General features: G+C 63.4%; 2 protein-coding genes across 2 annotated transcripts; one reads left to right on the top strand and one right to left on the bottom strand.

Annotated features, from left to right (window-relative positions):
- Window positions 1–350: 350 nt before the first annotated feature.
- SLC5A5 (solute carrier family 5 member 5) lies at window positions 351–11,107 on the bottom strand. The gene is made up of 15 exons (XM_058820858.1): window positions 10,737–11,107; window positions 9,906–10,263; window positions 8,960–9,037; window positions 7,912–7,963; window positions 7,748–7,815; window positions 7,186–7,340; window positions 6,376–6,516; window positions 5,263–5,392; window positions 4,715–4,803; window positions 4,515–4,627; window positions 3,928–3,998; window positions 3,010–3,096; window positions 1,776–2,026; window positions 1,027–1,130; window positions 351–553 (listed from the first exon to the last, which is right to left on the bottom strand). The coding sequence occupies exons 1-15, from the start codon at window positions 11,105–11,107 to the stop codon at window positions 351–353; spliced, it is 2,271 nt and encodes a 756-aa protein (XP_058676841.1).
- A 2,252-nt stretch (window positions 11,108–13,359) lies between these two features.
- On the top strand, window positions 13,360–27,469 carry JAK3 (Janus kinase 3). Its single transcript, XM_058820956.1, has 23 exons — window positions 13,360–13,564; window positions 14,334–14,457; window positions 14,545–14,656; window positions 15,121–15,266; window positions 15,979–16,261; window positions 17,684–17,812; window positions 18,494–18,651; window positions 19,667–19,778; window positions 19,964–20,150; window positions 20,608–20,732; window positions 20,809–20,943; window positions 21,023–21,107; window positions 21,202–21,329; window positions 21,881–22,019; window positions 22,604–22,755; window positions 23,429–23,579; window positions 23,650–23,789; window positions 24,416–24,605; window positions 25,117–25,241; window positions 25,490–25,662; window positions 26,147–26,264; window positions 27,131–27,241; window positions 27,330–27,469. Exons 1-23 carry the CDS (start codon window positions 13,360–13,362, stop codon window positions 27,444–27,446), a joined length of 3,345 nt encoding a protein of 1,114 aa, XP_058676939.1. The 3' UTR covers window positions 27,447–27,469.
- Window positions 27,470–27,641: the final 172 nt, after the last annotated feature.

The following is a 27,641-nucleotide window of genomic DNA, read 5'->3' as shown; positions in this document are numbered from 1 at the left end:
TAATTTAAAATTTACAGCAATTCAGAGGGGTGGGGAGGGTTTACATTCTCCATTTCAGGGGAGGCTCCTGCCTTCCTTAGCAGACTCCTGTCCTTCCAAACCAAGACACACACATCTCTCCAGGGCAGGTCTTGTTTCCTAAATTCTCCTCACACCTGTCTGTGACACTTCCCCACCATTCCAGCAGTGTCACCTGAGGGACAGTGGCCATGTCCCCTCCCTGTGTACCCTCCCTGTCCTTCCCCATGTCCCCCCACTGTGTTTCCTCCCTGTCCCCCCAAGCACAGGCTCTGTTCAGGGTCAGCAGCTCCTTTATTGCTGCCAGCACTGTGTCCCCACCCCGCTGTCCCCTACACGTCGCTCTCGGTGACAGTGCCACCCTTGGGGGGGTCACCCGGGGGTTTCTGCTCCTCTCCCGTCTCCAGCAGCGCCTGGGTCACCGTGGCTTTGTCCAGGGGCTCGTCCCCAACGCTGGTGTCACCCTTGAGGCCACCCGAGGGTGCAGCCCTGACGATGTCCCACCACAGCACACCCGGGGGACAGCGCGTCGACCCTGCCGGGAGGGGACACCGTGACAGGGAGGGGTGACAGGGACAGGGTGACAGGGAGTGACAAGAATGAGGTCACAGGGTAAGGTGATAGGGACAGGGTGGCAGGGATGGGTGACAAGGAGGGGCAACAGGGATGGGTGACAAGGAGGGGTGACAGGGGGTGACAGGGTGACAGGGACAGTGTGACCAAGAGGGGAGACAGGGATGGATGACAGGGAGGGGTGACAGGGAGTGACAAGAATGAGGTCACAGGGTAAGGTGATAGGGACAGGGTGACAGGGATGGGTGACAAGGAGGGGTGACAGGAATGGGTGACAGGGAGGGGCAACAGGGATGGATGACAGGGAGGGGTGACAGGGACAAGGTGACAGGGAGTGACAGGAATGAGGTCACAGGGAAGGGTGACAGGGACAGGGTGATGGGGAGGGTGACACAGGGGGTGACACAGGAGGTGACAGAGCCATCTCCCCCTCACCTGGCAGCAGGCTGAGCAGGGCCCCTGTCCCCACAGTCGCCAGTGTCCCCAAGGCGCCGTAGTACAGGTAGGAGATGGAGTAGAAGTCACCCAGGATGGCCGGGCTGTGACAGGGGACAGCAGGGACACACGGTGACGTCACAGGGAATGGGGACACCGTGTGATGTCACAGGGCACGGAGACAGGGTTATGACATCATAGCCAGCAGGGACTGGGATGTGATGTCACGGGGAACAGGGATGGGGATGTGGCGTCACAAGGAACGGAGACAGGGCTGTGACATCATAAGGGACAGGGACATTGTTGTGATGTCACAGGGAACGGGGACGGGGATGTGACGTCACAGGGAATGGGGTCAGGGATGTGACATCACAGCCAGCAGGGCCAGGGATGTGATGCCACAAAAACCTGGACAGGCTGTGACATCATAAGGGACAGGGACATTGTTGTGATGTCACAACAAGCAGAGGTAGTGATGTGACATCAGAGCCAGCAGGGACAGGGGTGTGACGTCACAGTGAATGGGGACAGTGATGTGACATTAGAGCCAACAGGAAAAGGGATGTGACACCACAGCCAGCAGAGACAGGGCCAGGGACGTGCCACCCAAGGGGACAGTGCCAGGGCCATGCCATTCCAGGGGACAGGGATGTGCCACCCCAGGGGACAGGGACGTGCCACCCCAGGGGACAGGGATGTGCCACCCCAGGGGACAGGAGCACGCCCGCACTGTCCCCAGCCCCGCTCACAGCAGCGGCTCCGGGGGTGGCGCGGGCAGGACGGGGCCGCTGGTGGCGCTGGTGACACTGGTGACACTGGTGACACTGGTGGCGCTGGTGACACTGGTGGCGCTGGTGGCGTTGGTGGCGTTGTGGGGCGGGCACAGCGTCCCCCAGGTGGGCAGCACCCCCATGGTGGCCGCGCTGGGCGGGTACAGGGTGGCACCCACGGCCACCCAGAGTGACAGTGCCAGGCCCACGGCCAGGCCCCCCAGCACCCCCTGTGCGACAGGGACAGGGATGGGGACAGGGATGGGACAGGGATGGGACAGGGATGGGACAGGGATGGGGACAGGGATGGGATAGGGAGATAGGGACAGGACAGGGACAGGGATGGGGCAGGGACAGGGACAGGGATGGGGCAGGGATGGGACAGGGATGGGATAGGGATAGGGAGATAGGGACAGGGATGGGACAGGGATGGGGCAGGGACAGGACAGGGATAAGGATGGGGACAGGGATGGGACAGGGATAGGGACAGGACAGGGATAGGGATGGGGCAGGGACAGGGGATCAGCAGGGCCCAGGGGAGTTGCAGAGACCCCTCCAAAAATCCCAAATATCCCCATGGCTGCACTGAATGGCAGAACCCCCAAAATTCTCCCCACCCCAAAATCCCTCTCCCCAAACCCCCCAAATCCCCAATTCCCTCAAACTCCCCAAACCTTCCCCATGCTGACCCCAAATCCTCAAACCTCAAACCCCCTAAAGCCCAAATCCCCAAACCCCAAACCTCCAATCCCCAAACCCCAGACCTTGTCCACAAATTCCCCAAACCCCAAATCCTCCAAACCCCAAACCGCTGATCCCAAACCCCAGACCCTCACACTAAACCTCCCAAACCCCAAATGCCCAAACCCCAAATCTCCCAAATGCCCAAACCCCAAATCCCACAAACCCCAATCCCCAAATCCCAAACCCCACAAAGCCCAAACCTGAAATCCCAAACCGCTGATCCCAAACCCCAGACCCTCACACTAAACCTCCCAAACCCCAAATCTCCCAAATGCCCCAACCCAAACCCCAACCCTCAAATCCCCCATCCCAAACCCCAAACTGCCCAAACTCCAATCTTCAATCCCCAAACCGAAACCCCAAACCCCGAACCCCAATCCCCAAACCCCAAATCCCACAAACCTCAAACCCTGACCCCAAATCCCCCAAACCCTGAACCCCAAACCCCAAACCCTGACCCCGCACTCACGGCGGTTCCACAGCGGGGCAGGAACATCCCCAGCACGAAGGCGCCCAGCAGGGGCCCGCTGATCACCCCCATCACCGTGAAGGAGCCCTGGTGGTTTTGGGGTTTTTTGGGGTTTTTTTTAGGGTCTGCAAGAGCTCCAGGGGGGCCTGGCACTGCCCCAACCCCTTCACCCTCGAGGGTTCTCCAGGTGCCACCAGAGCATGGCCGTGTCCCCACGGTGTCCCTGCGGTGTCACCGCTCGGATGGTCACAGCGTGGGGGAGTTTGGGGGTTTTGGGTTTTTTGGGGGGGTTTGGGGTTTTTTTGGGGTCTGCAAGAGCTCCAGGGGAGGCCTGGCACTGCCTCAATTCCCCCTCCTTGAAGGTTCTTGAGGTGGCACCACCAGAGCTGGGCCGTGTCCCTGTGGTGTCCCTGAGATGTCCCTGTGGTGTCCCCGCTCAGATGGGCAAAGACAGGGCAGGGGTTTGGGGGGTTCAGGGGAGGTTTTGGGGTTCTTTTGGGGTTTTTTGGGTTTTTTTTTTTGAGGTCTGGGAGAGCTCCAGGGGGGCCTGGCACTGGCCCAACCCCTTCACCCTCGAGGGCTCTCCAGGTGCCACCAGAGCGTGGCCATATCCCTGCGGTGTCCCCATGGCGTCACCATTCGGATGGGCACAGAGAGCACAGGGGGGTTGGGGGGTTTTGGGTTTTTTTTGGCTTTTCAGGGTTTTTTTGGGGTCTGCAAGCGCTCCAGGGGGGCCTGGCACTGGCCCAACCTCTTCACCCTCGAGGGCTCTCCAGGTGCCACCAGAGCGTGGCCGTGTCCCCGTAGTGTCACTGCTTGGATGGTCACTGACAGCACGGGGGGGTTTTGGGGGGTTTTGGGGTTTTTTGGGATGGTAGAAGCTGAGGGAGGGGATTTGGGGTCTCGGGGGGCTCTCACCTGCAGGACACCCCCCCCCAGCAGCGAGGACAGCGCGGCCACAGTGATGCAGGAGGTGCCGAAGGTGAGAGCTGCGGGAATATGGGATGGGATGGGATGGGATGGGATTGATGGGATGGATGGGATTTATGGGATTGGGATTGAGATGAGATTTATGGGATGGGATTGATGGGGTGGGATGGGATCTATGGGATGGGATTGATGGGATTGGGATGAGATTTATGGGATTGATGGGATTGGGATGGGATGGATGGGATTCATGGGACTGGGATTTATGGGATGGGTTAGGGTTGGGATTTGGGATGGATTGATGGGATGGGATTGATGGGGTGGGATGGGATCTATGGGATGGGATGGATGGGATTGATGGGATGGAATTGGGATTTATGGGATTGATGGGATGGAATTGGGATTTATGGTAAGGGATTGGGTTGGGATTTATGGAATTGGGTTGGGATTTATGGAATGGGATCCATAGGGTGGAATGGGACGGCACAGCCTAGCACAGGCGTGACCCATCTGTGTCCCCTCAGGCACAGTGACCCCTCAGGGTGTCCCATCCCTGTCCCCAGGCCGGTGGCACTCACAGAGCCCCTTGGAGATCAGCGTCAGCTTCCTTGGGGACAGCGCCGGCAGCCGCGGCCGCACCAGGTCCTCCACGGTGACAGCAGCCATGGCATTGATGGACGTGGAGGCCGTGCTGGGCGTGAGGTGGCCCCGTCAGCCCCATGGGGACACCGGGGTGGTGGCACCGCCCGCCGTGTCCCCGGGCTGGGATCCCCCTCACCTGAGCGTGCCGCTGTAGGCGCAGGCCAGGAACAGCCCCGGCACCCCCGGCGTGCTCCCGAAGATGTCCAGGACCAGGTAGGGCATGTACTGGGGGACAGGGGTGAGGGGAGGGGACAGGGGGGCCCCAAAACCCCCTGAGAGCCCCCCAGACTCCCACCCCACAGCCTCAGGGGGTGCTGGGCACCTGGGAGACCCCAAAACCCTTTGGGAGCCCCCCAGACTCCTACCCCACTGCCTGAAGGGGTGCTGGAGAGATGATGATTCTGGAGGACCCCAAAACCCTTTCTGACCCTACTGCTTGAGGGGTTCTGAAAGGGGCAGAACCCCAGGAGACCCCAAAACCCCCTCTGACCCCATTACCTTGGGGGGGTCCTGGAGAGGATCTGGATACGAAGGGACCCCCTGTGCCCCTGAGGGGTCCTGGAAGGGGCAGGACCCCGAGGGACCCCAAAACCACCTCTGACCTCACTGGTTGAGGGGTCCTGGAAGGGACACGATCCTGTGGGACCCCCTGTGATCCCGGGGGGGGTCCCGGGGGGTCGGTACCTGGTCGGGGGCGGCGATGGCCCCGGCCAGCAGGGGGTCACAGTGGCCGTAGAGCGCGAACATGACGAGCCCGCAGGCCACGGCGCTGAACACGATGAAGAAGAGCCCGACCTGATTGACCAGCAGCGCCCTGCGGGGGCACGGGGGGCATGAGGGGCATAGGGGGCACGGGGGGCATGGGGGGCATGCGGGTTATGGGGGGCACAGGGGGAATGGGGGGCATGGGGAACATGGGAGGAACAGGGCGTACAGGGGACATGGGGGGAAGGGGGACACCAGGGGCACGGGGGACATGGGGGGCACGGGGGGCACAGGGGGCATGCGGGTTATGGGGGGCACGGGGGGCACAGGGGGCATGGGGGGCATGGGGGGCACAGGGGGCATGCGGGTTATGGGGGGCACGGGGGGCACAGGGGGCATGGGGGACATGGGGGGCACAGGGGGCATGCGGGTTATGGGGGGCACAGGGGGCATGGGCAGCACAGGGGGTACAGGGGGCATGAGAGTCATGGGGACACAGGGGACACAGGGGACACGGGGGACACGGGGGCACGGGGGGCACAGACAACATGGAGGGCACAGGGGGCACAGGGGACATGGAGGGCATGGGGGACATGGGAGGAACAGGGGGCACAGGGGACACGGGGGGAAGGGGGCCATGGGGGGCACGGGGGACATGCAGGTCGTGAGGGGCACAGGGGTTCAGGGTCCTGCCAGGTCAACTGGAGAGGTCCTGGCAGGGCGGGAGGGGCCGGGCAGGGGGTTGGGGTCCTGGCAGGGGTATCAGGAGAATTCGGGGTCCTCAAAGGGGTGCAAGGTCCTGGCAGGGGAATTGGGGTTCTTAAAGGGATGCAAGGTCCTGGCACGGGTGTCAGGGGAATTTAAGGTCCATGAAGGGGTGTGAGGTCCTGGCAGGGGTGTCAGGGGAATTCGGCCTCCATGAAAGGTCCTGGCAGGGGCCGTGCCAGGTCCTTGCAGGGCACTTCACCCACACAACCACCCGGGCAGGGGACAAATCCCCCCTCAGAGCATCCCCTCCCCTCTGCGACTTCCAGCACGGGATCCGGAGAGTTCCGGGGGATCCCGGGGATCCCGGGGGGGGTCCGGACTCACATCTTGGCCTCCCTCTCGCTCCTGCAGGCCACGTAGCGCTGCACCTGCGCCTGGTTGACGCCGTACATGGAGAGCCAGAGCAGCGTCCCGCCCAGCACGAAGGTCCACACGGTGTAGCGGCTCCGCGGGTCCGGGCTGAAACTGGGCACGGCCAGGGGGGCACGGCATGGCACGGAGCCCGGGGAGGGCGGGCAAGGGCTGGGGGTGGCCCCAGAAATCACGGGAAAGGGGGTGAGAGGGGCTGGGGGTGACCCCAGAATTCAGGGAAGGAGGTGAAGGGCTGGGGGGTGACCTCAGAATTTAGGGTAGGAAGGAGAGGGGCTGGGGTGACCCCAGAACCCGGAGTGGGGTGAGAAGGGCTGGGAGTGACCCCAGAACTCAGGGAAGGGGGTGCAGGGCTGGGGGATGACCCCAGAACTCAGAACAGAGGGATGGGAGCTGGGAGTGACCCCAGAACCTGGAGAAGGGGGTGAAGGGCTGGGGGGTGACCCCACAGATCATGGAGAGGGGGAGAATAGGGGCTGGGGGTGACCCCAGGACCCAGAACAGGGGGATGGGAGCTGGGAGTGACCCCAGAACTCAGCACAGGGGTGAGAAGGGACTGGGAGAGACCCCAGAACGCGGGGAAGGGGGTGAAGGGCTGGGGGGTGACCCCACAGATCCCGGGCTTGGGGGTGAGGGGGGCTGGGAGTGACCCCAGAACCCAGAACAGGGGATGAAGGGGGCCGTGAGTGACCCCACAGACCCCAGGGCAGGGATAGGGGGGTCCCGCGGGGTTTCGGGGGGTTTGGGGGGTTCGGGGGCACCCACTCGGCGAAGTTGAGCCTGGAGCCGTTGCTGGCGATGCTCAGCACCTCGGCGGGACCCCCAACCAGCAGCGCCCCCCGGATGGCGATGGCGACAAAGCCCGCGAGCATCACGAACACCTGGAACACGTCGGTCCAGATGACAGCCTTCATCCCGCCCTGCGGCACAGCGAGCGGGGCTGAGCGCCCGGACAGACAGGGACAGACACAGGGACACCTCCTGGGACAGACGGGGACACCTTGGGACGTCCCATGGGACAGCCAGGGACAGGCAGGGACAGCCAGGGACACCTTGGAACACGCACAGGACACCCTGGGACACCCCCAGGACACCTCGGGACCCCCCCCCCCCCAGGACCCCCCGGAACACCTTGGGGAACCCGTGGGACACCCCAGGACACCCCCCAGTACCCCTCGGGACACCCCGGGACCCTCCGGGACACCCCCAGAACACCCCCAGGACATCTCGGGACCCCCCAGGACCCCGCAGGACCCTCCGGGACACCCCCAGGACAGCCCAAGACGCCCCTGGGGACACCTCGGACCCCCCAGCCCTCCCCGCTCACGATGGTGGTGTAGAAGGTGCAGATGGCCCCCGTGGACAGCAGCGATGCCCAAATATCCAGCCCGGTGACTGAGGGAAGAGGGGACAGTGCTGAGGGTGGGAATTGTCACCTGAGGGGGGGGACACAGGGACGGGGAGAGCCCCCCCCGAGCCACAGCACCACACCTTGGTTTAGGATCAGGGCGGGCGCGTAGATGACGATCCCGGTGTAGAGCATCTGCGGGAAGAGGGGGGTCAGGGTCCCGAGGGGGGTCAGGGTCCCGAGGGGGTCTCAGGGACACGAGGGGGGCTCAGGGACACGAGGGGGGCTCAGGGGTCAGGATCCCAAGGGGGGCTCAGTGTTCCAAGGGGGGGCCCAGGTTCCCAAGAGGCGACTCAGGGCCCCGAGGGGGTACCCAATGCCCCAAGGGGGGATTCAGGGTCCCGAGGGGAGCTCAGGATCCCAAGGGGGGGCTCAGGGTCCCGAGAGGGGCTCAGTGCCCCCAAGGGGGGTTCAGGGTCCCCACGACGGGGCTCAGGATTCCAAGGGGGGCTCAGGATCCTGAGAGGGGCTCAGGATCCCGATGGGGGCTCAATGTCCCCAAGGGGGCCTCAGTGCCCCAAGGGGGGCTCAGGATCCCAAGGGGGGGGGGCTCAGCGCCCCAAGGGAGGGCTCAATGTCCCCAGGGGGGGCTCAGTGCCCAAAGGGGGGCTCAGGATCCCAAGGGGGGGGGGCTCAGCGCCCCAAGGGAGGGCTCAATGTCCCCAGGGGGGCTCAGTGCCCAAAGGGGGGCTCAGGATCCCAAGGGGGGGGCTCAGCGCCCCAAGGGAGGGCTCAATGTCCCCAGGGGGGGCTCAGTGCCCAAAGGGGGGCTCAGGATCCCAAGGGGGGGGGCTCAGCGCCCCAAGGGAGGGCTCAATGTACCCAGGGGGGGGCTCAGTGCCCAAAGGGGGGCTCAGGATCCCAAGGGGGAGCTCAGGATCCCGAGGGGGTCTCAGTGCCCCAAGGAGGGGGTCAGTGCTCCAAGGGAGTGCTCAGTGTCCCCAAGGGGGGCTCGGTGTCCCCTCGCAGGTGCCACGGTTTTTCTCTCGGCTCCGTTTTCTCTCCAAACAGCGCTCCCGCCGCGCCGCTCTCGCTCCGAGCCAGCGCAAACACCAGCGCGGGGCCGAGGGCGCTCCCCAGGGCCTCGGGGCACCGCCAGCGCTGTCCCCGCGCTGTCCCCGCGGCCAGCACCGCACACGCACCGGTGGCCACCACGTACTGCACGGTCCCGCACAGCCGCACGCTCCGGCTGAAGCGCCGCTCCAGGTACTGCGACAAGGACAAGGACAAAGAGCGCGTCGGGGCCACCCCGGAGTGAGCCCTGAACGGGGGCTGGGGGGCCTCGAGGGATCCCCAGAACCCCGGCAGGGCGAGCGGGGTCCCGCAGGGTTGGGGGGATCCCCAGAACACCAAGGAAGGGGGAAGAGGGGCAGGAGAGACCCCCAAGCACCCAAGGCAAGGGAGGAGAAGGGCTGGGGGAACCCCACAGCATCCGGGCCAGGGGGTGAGAAGGGTCCGTGCCCCCCGTGGGGTTGGAGGGGACACAGAGACCCCCCCAGAACCCAAGGCAAGGTGGGAGAGGGGCAGGGAGAGACCCCCAAGCACCCCAAGGCAGAGGGAGTGGGGTCCTACGGGGCTGCGAGGGGACACCCGGGACACCCTCAGGACAGCCAGGGACACCCCAGAACACCTCGGGACACCTCGGGACCCCCAGGACACACCCCGGGACACCTCCTGGTACACCTTGGGACATCTCAGGACCCCCCGGGACGCCCACCGGGACACCCCAGGACAGCCAGGGACACCTTATGACACCTCGAGACCCCTGGGACATCACCCGGGACATCTTAGGACACTTCGGGACACCCCCTGGGACACCCCGAGGACAGCCAAGGACACCTTGGGACACCTCGGGACCCCTGGGACACCACCCGGGACACCTCGGGACACCCCCAGGGACACCCCAGAACACTCGGGACCCCCGGGGACCCCTCGGGACACCCTGGGACACATCAGGAGCGGGGTTCGCACCCCTCGGGGGGGGGTCTCATCCGCCGAGTCGAGCCCGGACCCGTTGGCAGCGATGCTCGGCACCTCGACGGGACCCCCCCAAGCCGTGTCCCCGCCGTGTCCCCACCTCGTAGGTGCTGGTGAGCCCCAGGCGGTAGAAGACGGGCAGGAAGAGCTGCGCGGTGAGCGCGCTGTTGATGAGCTGCGCCAGGCACATCCAGAGGAATTTGGCTCCGTAGCGGAACGCCTCGGCCGGCACCCCCAGCACCTGGATGGCCGACATGAAGCTGGCCGACAGCGAGAGCCCCACGGGCAGCGCCGACATCCTCCGGCCACCAGTGAAAAAATCCTCCGAGGTTTTCTGGCCGCCCTTGGCCAGCCCGTGGAAGAGCCCGATGGCCGTGGAGATCAGCAGCATCAGCGCGAACACCCCGTAATCCCACGGGCTGAAGGTGAGCGCCCGCACGTCCTGGGGTCCCTGCATGCTGGCTTTAGAGTGTGGGGACCCCAAATGGGGCAGCTGAGGGAGGGACTCGCAGCGGGGTTAGGCCGGGCTCGGCGGCAGCGGCGCATCCGAGGAGGGGGGGACTGGAGGCAGAGAGAAATCCTTGGAATGGGAGCGCCCAGCGGAAAGCAGGAGAGGGGAGCGGGATTTTGTGCCGCACCCCGTGCCCTCTGTGCCCTTCCCAGGCGGGGGTTGTGCCAAGGGGTGCCAAAGGGCAGAGTCCGAGAAGGAACAGGCAGAATTTGTCCTGTGAATTGCCCCCGATCGCTCCCCGGTTCGGCTGCTCCGACCACCGGCTCCGAAGGGACACGGCCGGGAGGGAGCGGGGAGGGAGAGAGAGGGGGAGAGACCCCTCCCCCAAAGCAGCACAAACAAGGAGGGGCAAAGCCCTCGGCGGAGCCAAATTTATCTCAGCGGAGGGGAAAAAACAACAAACCCGAAGGAAACCTTTACCCCAGAAGGAACAGGTTGTTGTTTGCCGGCCGAGCGGGACGGACCGGCCGGACCGAGCCCGAGGAGCCCAGCGGGGGCTGCTCCCCGGGGAGGGGTCCCTGACGTGTCCCCAGAGGTGTCGAGGGCCGGCCGTGCCTCGAGCAGCTCCGGCCGGTGGGAGGCACGTTCAGCAGGTCGGGGAGGGAGCCGCGGCGGGGAGGATGGAGCTGTCGGCCATAAATAAATAACCCTTTCCCTCCCGTGCGGCCGCGGCGCCGGTGCGGAGCTCCGAGCCCCGCGGAGCCCCGGCAGTGAGCGGCGGTGGCGGGGCAGGACGGTGGCTCCCGGAGGGATACGTGGCACCGGGCGTGGGGCTGGCCCCGCTTCCTCATTCCCTGCCACCAACGCCACCTTGTCCCGCCCGGGCTCGGACAGGTTTGGGGATTTCCACGCTCTTGACCCGAAGCCCGCAGGTGAGGTTGGGGTTGGGGCAGGGGAGCAGCGCTGAGGTGGGGACAGAGCTGGCAGTGATTTGTCACCACCCCCTCCGAGGTGTCACCGAGGGGGAAAGGTCCACCCCAGAGTGTCACCATGGGGGCAGTGTCCCCTTCAAGGTGTGGCCACGGAGGAACTGTCCCTCCGACAGTGTCGCTGCAAGGTCGCCGTCCCCTACACAGCATCACCACGAGGTCATTGTCCTCTCCAGGCCATCACCACGAGGTCACTGTCCCCTCCAGGTCACCAGCATGAAGGCACCGTCCCCTCCGAGATGTCACCACAGAGGCATTGTCCCCTCCCAGGTGTCACCACGAAGGCTTCGTCCCCTCTGATCCGTCACCACGATGTCCCCGTCCCCTCCCCGGTGCCACCCTCTGAGTCCTCCCCGCCGGGCACACGAGGGTCCCTGTCCCTTCCTCCATCCCTGGTGGTGGCACTGTCCCCACCACGTGTCCCCGGAGTGGGGGGACAGGGCAGGGCAGGGCAGGACCCCCCTTCCCCTCCCCGCCGCGGCGCCTCCTCCTCGCCGAGCGGGCTTGGAGCAGCTCCAGGGGAAAAAACAACGAGTTTGGGCCACATCCGCCGGGCGGGGACGTGCGACACCGCACGGGCCCGGGGCTGGCACACGCCCAGCCCCGCGGCGGCACCAGGGCAGGACCGGGGCCAGGAGAGGCACTGGGAGTGGCAGCAATGAGGGGCTGGCAGAGCTCTGGCTGAGCTGCCCTGGCAGAGCATCCCCCGTGCCTGTGGTACCCACGGCGCCAGCCCCGGGGGGTGCCCAGAGTGTGCTCGGGGGTGCCCAAAGGGGTGGCCGGGGGTGCCCAGAGGATGCCCGGGGTGCCCAGAGCGTGCCCGGGGGTGCCCAGAGGTTCTCCGGGGGTGCCCAGAGTGCGCCCAGGGGTGCCCAGAGAGTCCCCGGGGGTGCCCAAAGGGATGGCCGGGGGTGCCCAGAGGATGCTCGAGGGTGCCCAGAGTGTGCCCGGGGGTGCTCAGAGAGTCCCCGAGAGTGCCCAGATTGTCCCCAGGGGTGCCCAGAGGTCCCTGGAGGTACCCAGAGGGTTTCCGCGGGTGCCCAGAGAGTCCCCGAGAGTGCCCAGACTGTCCCCAGGGGTGCCCAGAGGATGCTCGAGGGTGCCCAGAGTGTGCCCGGGGGTGCTCAGAGAGTCCCCGAGAGTGCCCAGACTGTCCCCAGGTTTGCCCAAAGGGACGCCCGGGGGTGTCCAGAGAGTCCAGGGGGTGCCCAGAGTGTGCCCGGGGATGCCCAGGTTTTTAGCCCTCCACCCTCCCGACACTCCCTGGCAGCGGCCCGGGGTGTCGCGTTCTGTCCCCCCTCCCCTGGCAGGAAGCCGCCCGCCCAGGAGGCCTCGGGCAGGAAGGAAGTCGCCCGGGGGATTTTTTATCTCCCCTTCGCTCGCAGCCACCTACGCACCCCCAGAACCCCGGTTTGGCGGCGCAGCCCGTCCGGGACCCCCTCCCCAGGCCCGGGGAGGTACCGGGGGGGAGCCGGGGGGGCGGTCAGGCCGGGATGGAACCGGGATGGGGCAGGGATGGAGCCGGGGATGGGGCCGAGATGGGGCCAGGATGGAGCCGGGATGGAACCGGAGATGGGGCAGGGATGGAGCCGGGGATGGAGCCGGGGATTGAACCAGGGATGGGGACGGGATGGAGGCCGGATGGAACTGGGGATGGAATGGGGGTGGAGCCGGCATGGAACCGGGGTTGGAACCGGGGATGGAGACGGGACGGAGCTGGGATGGAACCGAGGATGAGGCCGGGATGGAACCGGGGATGGGGCGGGGATGGAGCCGGGGACTGAACCAGGGATGGGGACGGGATGGAGGCCGGATGGAACTAGGGATGGAATGGGGATGGAGCCGGCATGGAACCGGGGTTGGAACCGGGGATGGAGCCGGGTCCCCCCCGCTCACACCGAGAGCGCTGAGGCAGAGGAGGAGCGGCCGGGAGGGTGGGACAGGCTGGGAGAGTGAGGGAATATCCAACCACGTGCCTCAGTTTCCCCTCCCTCCTTCCCAGCAGCGGCCCATCCCAGCCCTGCGGGTGCTGCTGCGGGGTTTGACCGCGGGGAGGATGACGAGGGTGGGACAGAGGGGTCACTCCGAGTCTCCCTTTCCTTGCAGCGCCCGCCATGGCCCCGCTGGGCGAGGAGACGCCGCTGATCGGGGGCCGCTCCTGCAGCCTCTCGTCGGCCGAGAGCGGGACCCTGCAGGTGTTCCTGTACCACCGGGCCCCCGGCCCGCACCGGGCACCGGGCAGCGCCGCGGGCACGCTCAGCTTCACCTTCGGCGAGTACACGGCCGAGGAGCTCTGCGTGCGCGCTGCCAAAGCCTGCGGTGAGCGACGGGCACGGGGGGACCCCCGGGGTGGGGGGTCTGGGGTGTGGGAATGGGGTCATGGGTGTGGAAATGGGGTTCTGTTTGGGGATATGGGGTCCTGGGTGTGGGTACGGGGTCCTGGGTTTGGGGATGGGGTCCTGGATGAGGGAATGGGGTCCTGGATGTGCAGATGGGGTTCTGTTTGTGGGAATGGGGTCGTGGATGGGGAAATGGGGTCTGGGGTGTGGGTACGGGGCCCTGGATGAGAGAATGGGGTCCTGAATGAGAGAATGGGGTCCTGAATGGGAGAATGGAATTCTGTTTGTGGGTATGAGGTCCTGGGTTTGGGGATGGGGTCCTGGATGGGGGAATGGGGTTCTGAATGGGAGAATGGGGTCCTGGGTGTGAGTATGGGGTCCTGGGTGTGGGTACAGGGTCCTGGGTGTGCGTACGGGGTCCTGGGTGTGGGTACGGGGTCCTGGGTGTGGGTACGGGGTCCTGGGTGTGGGTACGGGGTCCTGTGCTCATCCTCAGCAGGGAATTCTGGCTGTGAACTCCAGATCCCAGCAGTGGGGTTTGGGTCCTGGCTGTGGGGTTTGAGTCCTGGCTGTGGGGTTTGGGTCCTGGCTGTGGCCTTGGGATCCAGCGATGAGCTCAGGATCCCGGTGATGGGCTCAGTGTCCCCAGCACATCCTTGCCAGGGGATCCTGGCTGTGGCTGTGGGGTCTCAGCCCCGAGCTGAGCTCCTGGCCACGGGCTCAGGTCCCAGCCCTGTGTCTGTCCCCAGGCGTGCTGCCCGTGTGCCACCCGCTCTTCGCCCTGGCCACCGAAGACCTGAGCTGCTGGTTCCCCCCCAACCACGTGTTCACCGTGGACGAGTCCTGCAGCCAGGTCGTGGTGTACAGGATCAGGTGAGGCTCCCACCCTTCCCTGACATCCCTTGGGGTCGTGCTCTCTTGGGGGACGCAGCGCTGAGACCCCTCCTCTGTCCCCACCAGGTTCTTCTTCCCCAACTGGTGCGGACTGGGACAGTCCCACCGCTTCCAGCTGCTCAACGGCCGGGCCAGCCCCGTCCTGGATTATCCCGTCATTGATTACCTGTTCGCCCAGGTGAGCGCTGCCAACCTGGCTCCTTCTCCTCCTCATCCTCACCCTCCTCATCCCCTGGGCTCTCTCTGTCACCTGTGGGGACCAGGATGATGCCGGAGGTGGTTTTGGGGTGTTCTGACCCTTCTCTTCTCTTCTCTTCTCTTCTCTTCTCTTCTCTTCTCTTCTCTTCTCTTCTCTTCTCTTCTCTTCTCTTCTCTTCTCTTCTCTTCTCTTCTCTTCTCTTCTCTTCTCCTTCTCTTCTCCTTCTCTTCTCCTTCTCCCTTCCCTGGCTCACCTGGAGCTGCTCATGGCCACCCCCAGATGGGGTCACTGTCCCCTGATGGGGACACACCCCGGGGGCAGGGAGGCAGAGCCTGGGCAGGATGTGACTCCTGGGCGCTCTGGGACACGAGGGTGACACGGGCACGGTTTGGGGGGGTCTCGGGAGATGGGAGAGCCCCCCCTGAGCCTCGTGCCCCTCCCAGTCCCGCAGTGATTTCATCGGGGGCCGCGTGGCCGTGGGGCTGAGCCTGCCCTCGCAGGAGCAGTGCCTGAGCCTGGCCGTGCTGGACATGCTGCGCATCGCCCAGGAGCAGCGGCAGAGCCCCAAGCAGGTCTGCAGCCATGTCAGGTGAGACAGGGACAGTGTGACACCCCCGGGGACAGCCTGGCATGGCTGGGGACAGCCTGAATCCCATGGGGACAGTGTGACATCCCCAGGACAGTGTGACACCCATGGGGACAGTGTGACACTCATAGGGACACCCTGCCATGGCTGGGGACGGCCTGAATCCCATCGGGACAGTGTGGCATCCCCAGGACAGTGTGACACCCATGGGGACAGTGTGACACCCATAAGGGACACCCTGGCATGGCTAGGGACGGCCTGAATCCCATAGGAACAGTGTGACACCCCCAGGACAGTGTGACACCCATGGGGACAGTGTGACACTCATAGGGACACCCTGCCATGGCTGGGGATGGCCTGAATCCCATCGGGACAGTGTGGCATCCATGGGGACAGTGTGACACCCCTCGGGACACCCTGGCATGCCTGGGGACGGCCTGAATCCCATAGGGACAGTGTGACACCCATGGGGATAGCACGGTATGGCTGGGGATGGCCTGAATCCCCTGGGGACAGTGTGACAGCCCCGGGGACACCCTAACATCCCTGGGGACTCCTGGACAACCCCAGGGACAGCCTGAATCCCATGGGGACAGTGTGACAGCCCCGGGGACAGCCTGAACACCATGAGGACAGTGTGACACCCCCGGGGACACTGTGACACCCCCGGGGACACTGTGACACCCCCGGGGACACCCCACTCCGCTCCCCACAGCTACAAGTCGTGCCTGCCGGCGCCGCTGCGCTCGCAGATCCAGCAGCACAACTTCGTGACCCGCAAGCGCCTGCGGCGCCGCTTCGGCAAATCCCTGCGGCGCCTGGGGGGCTGCGGGCCGGACGCGCCGCACCTGAAGCTCAAGTACCTGCTGGACCTGGAGCGGCTCCAGCGCCGCCGCAGCGAGGAGATTTTCCACGTGCGCTCGCCCGGATCCGCGGCTCCCGTCACCATCCACGTGTGCGGCGACAGCGGCGTGGCCTGGAGCTGCGGCGGCTCTGAGGTGCTCCGGTGTTCTGGTCTCTCTGAGTGTCACTGAGTCCCTCCGAGTGCCACTGAGGGGACCCCAGCCAGCCCTGAGACAGTGAACAGCGTGGGGAGGGCACTGTCCCATGCCTTGGGGGTACCAAAGGCAGCCGGGCCGATCCCTGGGGGTAAGGAAGGCAGCCAGGCTGATCCAGGGGGTACCAAAGGCAGCCAGGCTGATCCCTGGGGGTAAGGAAGACAGCCAGGCTGATCCAGGGGGTACCAAAGGCAGCCAGGCTGATCCAGGGGGTACCAAAGGCAGCCAGGCTGATCCCTGGGGGTACCAAAGGCAGCCAGGCTGATCCCGGGAGTGCCAAAGGCAGCCAGGCTGATCCAGGGGGTGCCAAAGGCAGCCAGGCTGATCCTGAGGGTAACAAAGGCAGCCAGGCTGATCCCTGGGGCTACCAAAGGCAGCCAGGCTGATCCAGGGGGTGCCAAAGGCAGCCAGGCTGATCCCTGGGGCTACCAAAGGCAGCCAGGCTGATCCCTGGGGCTACCAAAGGCAGCCAGGCTGATCCCTGGGGGTGCCAAAGGCAGCCAGGCTGATCCCGGGGGTACCAAAGGCAGCCAGGCTGATCCTGAGGGTAACAAAGGCAGCCAGGCTGATCCCTGGGGGTGCCAAAGGCAGCCAGGCTGATCCAGGGGGTGCCAAAGGCAGCCAGGCTGATCCCGGGGGTACCAAAGGCAGCCAGGCTGATCCAGGGGGTACCAAAGGCAGCCAGGCTGATCCAGGGGGTACCAAAGGCAGCCAGGCTGATCCCGGGGGTACCAAAGGACAGAAGGCAGCCAGGCTGATCCCCTGCAGCAAAGGAGACGCTGGAACACAACAGCAGAAGATGAAGGGGCTGACTCCTAGCAGGGGTTAACCCAAGATTTATTTCAGGAGCTCCAAGGAGCCCCCACAAAACTCAAGGGGCTCCTGTTCAGAGCCCCAGAGAGGTGCCAAGGTTACATTGAAAGGGAGGTGGAAACCTAAAGTAGATAATAACATTTTACTAACCAATAAGAAAAATTAAGGTATGGATACTGGGGAATGGACATTTAGGACAGCGTATGGGGTAATACTTGGAGGGTTGACCTCTGGCCTCTGGATAATCACTCGATGTCCTGGACATAAAGTTCTAGATGGAGGGGAGGGGATGCTGAGTGACTGACAGGGAGACAGGGTGGGGATTTGGGAATGATCTCAGGAAAGGAAAGGGATTGCACAGGCAGAGGGAGGGGGAACAATCTGGGGTAAACAATTTGGGAAAAATACGGGGATACAAAATCAAAGTATAAAAACACACTACAACCGGCATGGCCTGGAGCTATGGTGGCTCCGAGGTGCTCCGGCATGGCTGGGTGTGCTGTGGGAAGCTGCCAGGGCGGGATTGTCACCTTTGCTGTCCCTTTGTAGAGCCGCCAGCACTTCTGTGACTTCCCCGACATCGCCGACATCAGCATCAAGCAGGCGGCGAGCCGGGACGGCGGCAGCCCCGTGGAGAACCGGCTGGTCACCGTCACCAAGGCAGACAACCGGGTGCTGGTGAGCTCAGGAAGGGTTTGGGGAGCCCCAGGAGGGCTGCAAGGGGACAAGGGGGTGACACCAAGGCTGGCACAGTGTGAAAAGTGCATGTATTTTATGATTGGCTTTTGGCAAGTATTGAAGTGAATATTATATGTGTTGTGTTAGAAAGTGATGCTGTATTAATTCTCTTAAGTAGTGCATTAAATATAGTTTTAGGTTATAAAAATGTTAAAATAGAAACTATGCTATGTAGGATACTTCTTTTAAAGAAAGGACTCGCAGTGAGATAGCAGCCACAGGACACCTAAATCTTTCAGAGAAAGAGAATTTATTGCCCCATTATCAGAAGAAACGAACTTCTTCCCACCTCGAAGGTGCTGTTAGGATTGGAGGCAGAAGCTGATGATGACCAGATAGAATTCTATATTTTAATGGAATTTTTGCATCATGTATGAAGTGTATGAATATACAATGGGCTATTGCTTTTAAGAGTTAATCCTCTGTTAACTGTGTCCTTTTTCGAGCTCAGGCTGCCCAGAAAAAGGTACCCGGATATCCGTAACTCTTTGTATATATTGTCTCATATTGTCTTAATTCAAATTATCCAAATCATAATTGTATTACTATTTTTATAACCATCTTATTACTATGAAACTTTTAAAATTTTAAAACCAAGCGACCGGCGTTTTCCACACACAGGAGGTGGAGTTCTCCACGCTGCGGGAGGCTCGCTCCTTCGTGGCTCTGCTCGATGGTTACTACCGGCTGACGGCGGATGCCCAGCACTACTTCTGCAGGGAGGTGGCACCACCACGGCTGCTGGAGGACCTGGAGAACCAGTGCCACGGGCCCATCAGGTGGGCACCGGGACACCCTGGGCACTGGGTGCTGGGAAACCCTGGGAACTGGGTACCAGGAACCCCTGGGCACCAGGTACCAGGAACCTCTGGGAATTGGGTACCAGGAATCCCTGGGAATTGGGTACCAGGAATCCCTGGGAATTGGGTACCAGGAGCCCCTGGGAATTGGGTACCAGGAATCCCTGGGAATTGGGTACCGGGAATCCCTGGGCACCGGGTACCAGGACCCCCTGGGAATTGGGTACCGGGAATCCCTGGGAATTGGGTACCAGGAGCCCCTGGGAATTGGGTACCAGGAATCCCTGGGAATTGGGTACCAGGAGCCCCTGGGAATTGGGTACCAGGAATCCCTGGGAATTGGGTACCAACAATCCCTGGGAATTGGGTACCAGGAATCCCTGGGAATTGGGTACCAGCAATCCCTGGGAATTGGGTACCAGGAACCCCTGGGAATTGGGTACCAGCAATCCCTGGGAATTGGGTACCAGGAACCCCTGGGAATTGGGTACCAGGAATCCCTGGGAATTGGGTACCAGGAACCTCTGGGAATTGGGTACCAGGAATCCCTGGGAATTGGGTACCAGGAACCCCTGGGCACCGGGTACCAGGAATCCCTGGGAATTGGGTACCAGGAATCCCTGGGAATTGGGTACCAGGAGCCCCTGGGAATTGGGTACCAGGAATCCCTGGGAATTGGGTACCAGGAGCCCCTGGGAATTGGGTACCAGGAATCCCTGGGCACCAGGTGCTGGGAACCTCTGGGAATTGGGTACCGGCACCCCCTGGGCACCCCTGAGCCCGAGGGAATGCAGGGATGGAGGGGACGGAACCACCCCCGGCCCAGATGGGGCTCCACGGGGATTTGCTGGGTTTGGGGAGGGGGCACAAGGGTGGGGACGGAGAGGGCACAGGGGTGGGCATGGAGGGGGACACAGAGGTGGCACAGGGAGTGGACACAGGGGGTGCCCATGATGTCCCCATGTGCCGCCACATCCGTCCCTGCCCTTGGCAGCGCCGAGTTTGCTGTGAACAAGCTGGAGGCGGCCGGGGGTGCCCCGGGGCTGTTCCTGCTGCGCCGCAGCCCCCAGGACTTTGACAGTTACCTGCTGACCGTGTGCGTGCAGGTGAGACCCCCAGGAGACCCCCGGGACACCGGGCAGGGGGGTTTGGGTGGCATCATGACCGCGGCACTGGCACCTGCGGGGCGGTGACCAAAGGACAGTGCCACTCAGCGTCCCTTTGGGGCAGGAGGGATTTGGGGATGTCCTGGGGTGTCCCCCCAGTGCTGACCCCGGTGTTCCCCCCCCAGACCCGCTCCGGCCGGGATTACAAGCGGTGCCAGATCCGCCGGGACGAGGACGGGCGCTGGTGGCTCTCGGGGGTGGCGCGGAGGTTCTGCAGCCTGCGGGAGCTGCTGGGCACCTACGGGCACCGCGGGCTGCAGGCCGAGGGGGCATCCATGCGCCTGGAGGTGGTCTGTCCCCCCCGGGCCAAAGGTGACACCTGGGGGGCATGGCAGAGCGGGGTGGGATGTCACAGAGCTGCTGTGATGTCACAGAGTGGCTGTGATGTCACAGAGCAGGCTGTGACGTCACAATTGCTGTGATGTCACAGGGTGGCTGTGATGTCATAGAGCTGCTGTGAGGTCACAGAGGGGGCTGTGATGTCACAGAGCAGCTGCAAGGTCACAGAGCAGGATGTGAGGTCACAGAGTAGCTGTGACATGACAGAGCAGTTGTGATGTCACAGAGTGGACCGTGATGTCACAGAATGACTGAGGTCACAGAGCAGGCTATGATGTCACAGGGGGCTGTGATGTCACAGAACAGGCTGTGATGTCACAGAGCATGCTGTGATGTCAGAGCGCGCTGTGACATCACCTGGTGGCTGTGTGAGGTCCCCAGGTGGGGGTCCCCTGCCCAGGCCCCCCCTCACGCCCTCTCTGCCCCCCAGAGAAGTCCAACCTGCTGATCGTGCGCAGCGGGGTCCCCTGTCCCCCCGGGTCCCCTCCCGCGCCCCGGCGCCGCAGCCTGCAGCAGATGATGTTCCACAAGATCGACCCCCAGAGCCTGACACGGGTACGGGGCAGGGCAGGGCCACGGGGGGTGGCACAGGGGGACAGGAACCCCCTGGCAATGTCCCCGTGTCCCCCAGGGCGAGAGCCTGGGCCAGGGCTCCTTCACCCAGATCTACAAAGGCGTCAAACGGGACGAGGACGAGGAGGACGGAGCCCGGCAGACCCCGGTGGTGCTCAAGGTCATGGACGGCAGCCACCGCAACTGCCTGGAGGTGAGGGGTGGCACTGCCGCCTCCATGAGGTCACCTCGGGGTCCCCGAGGCCCGCCCTGACCCCTCTGTCCTGTCCCAGTCCTTCCTGGAGGCCGCCAGCACCATGAGCCAGCTGTCCCACAAGCACCTGGTGCTGCTGCATGGCGTCAGCCTCGGCAAGGACAGTGAGTGCCCAGAGGGGTGGGTGGTGGCCACGGTGCCACCTGGGCACCCTGAGGTCAGTGTGGGCACCCCCTGACCCTCCCGGGGTGCCCCCAGGTGTGATGGTGCAGGAGCACGTCCGGCACGGGCCCCTGGACCTGTACCTGCGCAAGAACCGGGGCGCGGTGACCACGGGATGGAAGCTGACGGTGGCCAAGCAGTTGGCCTATGCCCTCAACTACCTGGTGAGCCCACAGCGGTGGGAGGGGGTCCTGGGGGCCTGGATTTGGGGTTCTGGCTTTGGGTGTGGGGTCCTGTGTTCATCCTCCATGGGGAATCCTGGTTCTGGGTTTGGGATCCTGTGCTCATCCTCCATGCGGAATCCAGGTCTGGGTTTGAGGTTCTGGTTCTGGGTTCAGGGTCCCATTTCTGGTTTTGGGGTCCTGGTTCTGGGTTTGGGGTCCTGTGTTCATCCTCCACGGGGAATCCTGGCTGTGGGCTCAGGATCCCAGGTGGATCCCACAGCCCTCATACCCCCACATCCCAGGGATCTCACGGATCCCCATCCCGCAGCCCCCAGTCCATCCACACCCCACAACTCCCACATCCCATGGATCCCACAGATCCCCATCCCACATCCCCCAATCCATCCCCATCCCACATCCCCCACAGCCCCATATCCAGTGGATCCCATGGATCCCCATCCCACAGCCCCCGCCCATCCCTGCTGCTCCCCCAGCCCACCCCAATGTGTGGGACCACCCTGAGTGTCCCACCCCCTCTTCCCCCCATCCAGGAGGACAAGAAGATCCCACATGGGAACGTCTCTGCCAAGAAGGTGCTGCTGGCACGGGAGGGGGACACAGCTGGGGGGAGCCCCCCCTTCATCAAACTCAACGACCCCGGGGTCAGCGTCACCATCCTGGCCCGGGACAGTGAGTCAGGGGGTCCCAGGGGGTCCTGAGGGTGCTGGTTTTGGGGTTCTGCCTTTGGGGTTGGGGTCCTGTGTTCATCCTCCATGGGGAATCCTGGCTGTGGGCTCTGGGTCCCAGGTATGGGTTTGGGGTCCTGGTTCTGGGTTCAGGGTCCCGGTTCTGGATTTGGGGTCCTGGTTCTGGGTTCAGGGTCCCGGTTCTGGATTTGGGGTCCTGGTTCTGGGTTCAGGGTCCTGTGTTCATCCTCCACGGGGAATCGAGGTCTGGGTTCGGGGTATTGGTTCTGGGTTTGAGATCCTGGTTCTGGGCTTAAGATCCTGGTTTTGGGTTTGGAGTCCTGTGTTCATCCTCCATGGGGAATCCTGACTGTGGGCTCAGGATCTCAGGTCTGGATTTGGGGTCCTGGTTCTGGGCTCAGGGTCCCGGTTCTGGGTTTGGGGTCCTGTGTTAATCCTCCCAGCCAGGTCCTGGCTCTGGGCTCTGGATCCCCTTCATCAAACTCACCCACCCTGGGGTCAGTCCTGGGGGGTCCTGGGGGTGCTGGGCCCCCACAGTGGGTGCTGAGCAGGGCTGGGCACCCACAGTGCTGGTGGAGAGGATCCCATGGGTGGCCCCCGAGTGTGTCAGCGACCCCGGGAGCCTGGCACTGCCAGCTGACAAGTGGGGCTTCGGAGCCACCCTCTGGGAGATCTTCAGTGGGGGGAACATGCCCCTGAGCCTGCTGGAGCCGCAGAGGGTGAGGCTGATCCCAGCATCCCGCTGGATCCCAATCTTCCTGCCCCATACTGACCTTCGTGCCCCATCCCGTTCCATCCCAACCGTCCTGCCCCATCCTGACCCTCCTATCCCATCCCAACTGATCCCAACCCATCCCACCCCTTCCTACTGTATCCAGACCTTCCTGCCCCAGTCCTCCTGTCCCTTTCTGCTACATCCCAGCCCATCCCGTTCCCTGCTACGGATCCCATCCCACCCCACAAATCCCATAAATCCTATCCCATCCTATTCCTTGCTATGGATCCCATCCCATCCCATAAATCCCATCCCGTATTCCCATCCCATCCCATCCTCATCCCCTGCTATGGATCCCATCCCATCCCACGCCATCGCATATTCCCATCCCATCCCACCCCACCTGTCCTGCCCCATCCCGCTGCACCCTGCCCCATCTCAGAGCCATTCAGGGGCTCTTTGGGGGTCCCACACCCCCTGACCCCCGTTTCCCACAGAAGCTGGAGTTCTACCAGAGCCACCATCCCATCCCATCCCATCCCATCCCATCCCATCCCATCCCATCCCATCCCATCCCATCCCATGTTCCCATCCCCATCCCACTTTACCCTGCCCCATCTCAGAGCCGTTCAGGGGCTCTTTGGGGGTCCCACACCCCCTGACCCCCATTCCCACAGAAGCTGGAGTTCTACCAGAGCCAGCAGCAGCTCCCAGCCCCGCGGTGGCCCGAGCTGGCCGCGCTGGTGTCCCAGTGCATGGAGTACGAACCCCAGCGCCGGCCCTGCTTCCGCGCCCTCATCCGTGACCTCAACAGCCTCATCACCTCTGGTGGGCACGGGGACGGGCTGGGGGGGGCATGGGGGGACCCCACAGCGACCTCACCCTGTCCTTCCCACAGACTACGAGCTGCTCTCGGACCTGTCCCCCGCGGATGTGACGCTCCGGGATGGCTTTTGGGGACATGAGTGCCTGGCCATGAGCCAGGACCCAGAGCAGTTCCAGGAGAGGCACCTCAAGTACATCTCGCTGCTGGGCAAGGTGAGGGGAACAGGAAAGACCCCCAAAATTCAGCCCAGACGCTCTTCCCATCCTGGATTTGGGGTGTGGGGCATCCTGGCTGGATCCTGATCCTCCTGCACTGTCCTGCTGCCAACCCTTCCTGCCCCATCCCACTTGATCGCAACCCTCCTGTTCCATCCTGTTCTATCCCAGCCTTCCTGGGTTTCCCACTTGATCCCAACCCTCCTGTCCCATCCTGACCCTCCTGCCCCATCCTGACCCATCCCAACCTTCCTGGGGTTCCCACCTTGATCCCAACCCTCCTGCCCCATCCCAACCCTTCTGTACCATCCTGCCCCTCCTGCCCCATCCTGTTCTATCCCAACCCTTCTGTCCCATCCCGTTCTATCCCAACCTTCCTGAGGCTGGGATAGGATCCCAATCCCCTTCAGGCTGTCACCCATTACAGTCTCCTGGCTGTATCAGTTGGGATTAATTAATTATGCAATTAATGGGGTCATTGCCAGCAATCAGAGGAAGTTCTTTTGAACAGTAATTGTTCTTTACTAGCTGTGTGAAAAGGCAACTGGGGGGGTATTTTGGGGTGGGGGGGATGAGGCACTGGGAATGTGGGGGGCACCCCCAACATCCTACAAAATTCCCAGGGGAATTTCGGGAGCGTGGAGCTGTGTCGCTACGACCCCCTGGGTGACAGCACGGGCGAGCTGGTGGCGGTGAAGAGGCTGCAGCAGGATTCGGCCAAGGAAATTCGGGATTTCGAGCGGGAGATCCAAATCCTGCACTCGCTGCAGCACGACTTCATCGTCAGATACCGGGGTGTCTGCTACAGCCGGGGTGAGCTGGGAATGGGGCTGGGATGGGCTTGGAATGGGGCAGGAATGGGGCTGGGAATGGGGCAGGAATAGACAGAGAATGGGGCAGGGATAGACAGAGAATGGGGCAGGGATAGACAGAGAATGGGGCAGGGATAGACAGGGGATGGGGCGGGGAACACTGGGAATGGGGCAGGGAATGCACAGACAATGCTGGGAATGGGGCAGGAATGGGGCTCTGAATGGGGCAGGAATAGACAGGGCAGGGCAGGGAATGGAGAGGGAATGGGGCAGGAATGGGGCAGGGAATGCACAGGGAATGGGGCTGGGAATGGGCAGGAATGGACAGGGAACGGGGCAGAAATGGGGCTGTGAATGGGCAGGGAATGCACAGGGAACGGGGCAGGAATAGGGCGGGGAATGGGACAGGAATGGGGCTGGGAACACTGAGAATGGGGCAGGAATGGGGCAGGGAACGGCGCAGGGATCCCCAATCCCAGCTCCAGCCATCCCGGTGCTGGCTGTGGCCGCAGGGATGCGCGGGCTGCGGCTGGTGATGGAATTCCTGCCCAACGGCTGCCTGCGGGATTTCCTGCAGAAGAACCAGCCCCGCCTGGAGCACAGGACGCTGCTCCTCTACGCCTGGCAGATCTGCAAGGTGGGATCAGGGCAGGAATGGGGGAAAACGGGGGTGCTGCTGTCCCGGGATGGAGCTGGAGCAATGCCATGGGTCAGCCATGGATGGTGGCCAGAGCAATGCCAGGGTCACCCAAGGGTCATTGTCCAGCCCTGGGGATGCTGCAGGATCAACCCTCACCCCTGGGGCTGTGCTCCAGCCAGGATGAGCCCCCTGGGACCCTCACCCGGGGGTTCCCCAGCCCTGGGGACGCTGCTGTGTCCCGGCAGGGCATGGAGTACCTGGGGGCGCAGCGCTGCGTGCACCGGGACCTGGCGAGCAGGAACATCCTGGTGGAGAGCGACAGCCACGTCAAGATCGGCGACTTCGGGCTGGCCAAGCTGCTCCCGCAGGACAAGGATTACTACGTGGTGCGGGAGCCCGGCCAGAGCCCCGTTTTCTGGTGAGAGGGGGATGAAGGGAGGGCTGGAATTCCAGCGGGATTCAGGGCTCAGAATCTGCTTTTCTTGGGGCTCAGAACCCGCTTTTCCCAGAGTTCTGGATCCCCTTTTCCCGGAGCTCAGAACCTACTTTTCCTGGAGCTCAAAACCCGTTTTTCCCAGGGCTCTGGACCCGTTTTTCCCAGAGCTCTGGACTCATTTTTCCCAGAGCTCAGAACTCACTTTTCCCGGGGCTCTGAACCCATTTTTCCCGGGGCTCAGGATCCACTTTTCCCAGGGCTCAGAATCTCCTTTTCCCAGAGCTCAGAACTGATTTTTCCTGGAGCTCAAAACCCGTTTTCCCAGGGCTCAGGTTCCCCTTTTCCTGGGGCTCTGGACCTGTTTTTCCCAGAGCTCAGGATCCCCTTTTCCCGGGGCTCAGAACCCGTTTTTCCCAGAGCTCTGGACTCATTTTTCCCGGGGTTCTGACCCCGTTTTTCCCGGCAGGTACGCTCCGGAATCCCTGGCTGACAACATCTTCTCCTGCGCCTCCGACGCCTGGAGCTTCGGGGTGCTCCTCTACGAGCTCTTCACCTACAGCTCCAAGAGCAAGAGCCCCTCGGAGGTGACGTTTTCCCTGGAAAATGGGGGGCCCATTCCCACTGAGACCAACCCTTCACAACCCTCCTGGTGCTGCCGGTGTCCTGGTGATCCCAGATGTCCTGGAGCTCCTGGATGTCCCAGACTTTTGGGCATCCTGGTGCTCCCAGGTGTCCTGGAGCTCCTGAGTGTCCCGTTGTCCCCAGGTGTCCTGGAGCTCCTGGATGTCCCAGACTTTTGGGCATCCTGGTGCTCCCAGATGTCCCGGTGCTCCTGAGTGTCCCAGAGCTCCTGGGTGTCCTGGAGCTCATGGATGTCCTGGAGCTCCTGGATGTCCCAGAGCTTTTGGGCATCCTGGTGCTCCTGAGTGTCCCAGAGCTCCTGGGTGTCCCGGAGCTCCTGAGTGTCCCATTGTCCCCAGAGCTCCTGGAGCTCCTGGATGTCCCAGAGCTTTTGGGCATCCTGGTGCTCCCAGGTGTCCCATTGCTCCCAAGTGTCCTGGAGCTCCTGGGTGCTCCCAGGTGATCCCAGATGTCCCAGGGCTCCTGAGTGTCCCAGAGCTCCTGGGTGTCCCATTGTCCCCAGGTGTCTTGGAGCTTCTGGATGTCCCAGAGCTTTTGGGCATCCTGGTGGCTCCCAGGTGTCCCAGTGCTCCTGAGTGTCCCAGAGCTCCTGGGTGTCCTGGATCTCCTGGACGTCCCAGAGCTTTTGGGCATCCTGGTGGCTCCCAGGTGTCCCAGTGCTCCTGAGTGTCCCAGAGCTCCTGGGTGTCCTGGATCTCCTGGACGTCCCAGAGATTTTGGGCATTCTGGTGGCTCCCAGGTGTCCCAGTGTTCCCAAGTGTCCCAGTGCTCTCCCGGTTGTCCCGGAGCTCACGGTTGTCCCCCACAGGAATTCCTGCGCATGATGGGCACCGCGAGGCCACCGCAGATCATCTGCCACCTGCTGGAGCTCCTCAAGGACAACCGGCGACTCCCGGCCCCTGCTGGCTGTCCCTCGGAGGTGACACCGCTGTCCCGGGGCTGGTGGGAGGGTCCCCGGGGTGTTCCTCCTGCCCTGATGTCCCCACCGTGTCCCTTGTCCCCCCCAGGTGTACGCGCTGATGATGAGCTGCTGGGCCTTCACTCCCGGCGCCAGACCCACTTTTGGGGAGCTTTCCCCCAAAATCGAGGCGCTGCGGGATGGGCGGAGCAAAACTCGGGGTTGAGACCCCCCCCCAGAATGGATCCTCAATCCATGGTGATTCTTCCCTGAGCTTTGAGGGGACAGTGAGGGGGGACACAGCCCCCAGCCCCCTTTCCCACATCACAACCCCCGTCCCATCCCTTTGGCTTTTCCCCCTTTTTATCTTGCCCTCCCCTTCCATGGCAGAATTGGGATTGGAATTGGGATTTATGGGAAT

The sequence above is a fragment of the Ammospiza caudacuta genome, chromosome 28 (assembly GCF_027887145.1).
Source record: "Ammospiza caudacuta isolate bAmmCau1 chromosome 28, bAmmCau1.pri, whole genome shotgun sequence".
Taxonomy (NCBI): Eukaryota; Metazoa; Chordata; class Aves; order Passeriformes; family Passerellidae; genus Ammospiza; species Ammospiza caudacuta.
This window is presented reverse-complemented; position numbering and strand designations above follow the sequence as displayed.